This window comes from Eimeria mitis, genomic scaffold (assembly GCF_000499745.2).
Source record: "Eimeria mitis Houghton genomic scaffold, Emh_scaff94, whole genome shotgun sequence".
In the NCBI taxonomy this organism is placed as follows: domain Eukaryota; phylum Apicomplexa; class Conoidasida; order Eucoccidiorida; family Eimeriidae; genus Eimeria; species Eimeria mitis.
In genome coordinates this window covers 30,384-32,440 of record NW_013576925.1, presented here as the reverse complement: position 1 = coordinate 32,440, position 2,057 = coordinate 30,384, and the positions used below count along the sequence as shown (strand labels likewise).

At 54.8% G+C, this 2,057-nt stretch overlaps 1 protein-coding gene across 1 annotated transcript; it reads right to left on the bottom strand.

The window, feature by feature from the left end:
• Positions 1 to 443: 443 nt before the first annotated feature.
• EMH_0072790 (uncharacterized protein) lies at positions 444 to 1,721 on the bottom strand (the record flags this gene model as incomplete). Its single annotated transcript, XM_013502495.1, has 2 exons — positions 444 to 572; positions 978 to 1,721. 2 exons carry the CDS (start codon positions 1,719 to 1,721, stop codon positions 444 to 446), a joined length of 873 nt encoding a protein of 290 aa, XP_013357949.1.
• Between the last annotated feature and the right edge of the window lie 336 nt (positions 1,722 to 2,057).

Below are 2,057 nucleotides of genomic sequence, written 5' to 3'. Positions count from 1 at the left end.
AAAAAAAAAAAAAAAAAAAAAAAAGAAAAAGAAAAGGAGACAGTAAAACAGAAAGAAAAAAGAAGAAAGAAAAAGAAAAGGAGACAGTAAGAAGGAAAGAAAAAGGAAAAAAGAAAAAGAAGAAAGGAGACAGACAGAAAGAAAGAAAAAAGGAGACAGCTAGTAGACACCATACACCCTAAGACCACCATGGGGGCCCCTGGGGGCCCCATATCTCGGGGGCCCCCCTTGGCAGTGGGGGCCCCCAAAAGAGGGTACAGCAAAGCGGCATGTGGGGGGCCCCCCAAAGAGGGTACAACTAAGCGGCATGTGGGGGCCCCCCAAAAGAGGGTACAACTAGGGGGAGTATGGGGGGCCCCCAAAACAGGGTACAGTTCGGGGGGCCCCCAAAAGAGGGTACAGTTCGGGGGGCCCCCAAAACAGGGTACAGCTCTGGGGGCCCCTCACCGCGTGAAACCCTTGAAGAGACGATCTAAGAAGAGACGAGAAGAAGGGGGGAGAGAAGCGTGCGGGAGAAAGGGGTCGCAGAGACGGCCAAATAACTTATACACCTCAAACACCTCCGCAGACACCTGAACGCAAAACCCTAAACCCTAAACCCTAAACCCTAAACACTAAACACTAAACACTAAACAGTAAACAGTAAACACTAAACACTAAACACTAAACCCTAAACCCTAAACACTAGGTTTGAAAAACAAAATGCGAGAATGTATGCGGGACAGAAGAATACATACACCCTAAACCCTAAACCCTAAACCCTAAACCCTAAACCCTAGATTTGAAACACAAAACACGAAAATATAAGCGATAGATAATAAAAAATAAACCCTAAACCCTAAACCCTAAACCCTAAACCCTAAACCCTAGAAAACAAAGAAAAAATAAAANAAAAATAAACCCTAAACCCTAAACCCTAAACCCTAAACCCTAAACCCTAGAAAACAAAGAAAAAATAAAAAGGGTATACACCCCACCATATCATAAGGAAGATCGCGGGCGTTTAGGTTGGCTGCTGCTAGGTAGGGGGGGGCCCCCGGGGGCCCCTCTGTTGCTGCTCCTCTTTTGGGGCCCCTAGATGCAGCTGTCTTCTTTGTAGTACCCTGGGGGCCCCCCTCTCCTTCTTTTGCTTTCTTAGCCTTCTTGTGTTTTGCGAATCCTCCGAGCTGCTGCAGCTGCTGCTGCTTCTGCTGCTGCTTCTGCAGCAGCAGCTGCTGCTGCTGCTTCTGCTGCGCCGTCTTCTTCTTGGGGCCCACACCACCACCACCCCCCGGCCGCCCCTTTGCATGCAGCGAGCTCTTGGGGCCCCCCCTATCCTGGGGGCCCCCCCAACCCACCTCCTGCAAGGGGTCTAGGGGCCCCCTCCCTTGGGGGGCCCCCAGGGGCCCCCCCGCCAGGGGGCCCCTGTAAAAGGGTACAGCCTGTCTAGAGGATGCAGCAACCACAGACAAGCAGGGGCCCCTTCCTTGCAAGCAGGAGCCAAAGGGGTTCTGAAAGGCCCAGTGGGGGCCCCTTATTTGGGGGGCCCCCAGCTGGGGGGCCCCCCGTGCTCTTGATACAGCTGCTGTGCCTGCAAGCTGCAGCAGCAGCACGAGGGCCCCCGCGAACAAACGAATGAATACGGGGCTACGGGGACTGCTGCAGCGTAGGGGGCCCCCCCCCTCCGCTGCTCTCTGTGCCCTGGGGGCCCCCAAGGGGGCCCTCGTGGGGGGCCCCCGCATCCGTGTTTCGTCGTTCGTGCTTAACACCCTCCTTCAGAACCCTGGGGGCCCCCATCGCGCCAAGAGGGGGGCCCCCAGGGGCCCCCTACTGCTGCAGTGAGACTGTGGCTCGCTGGGGCCCCCAGCGCAGCAGATAACGACAGAGGGGCCCCCCGTATGTTTTTTTATTTATTTATTTGTTTATTGCAACAAATTACTGTTTAAAACGAAATAAAACAAAGCAACTCTGAGGATACAGCTAGGGGGCCCCCAGACACTGCCGAGGGGGGCCCCCAACAACCCCAAGGGCCCCTGGGGCCCCCCCAGGGTACTGAGCCAGGGGCTGCACTCATACGC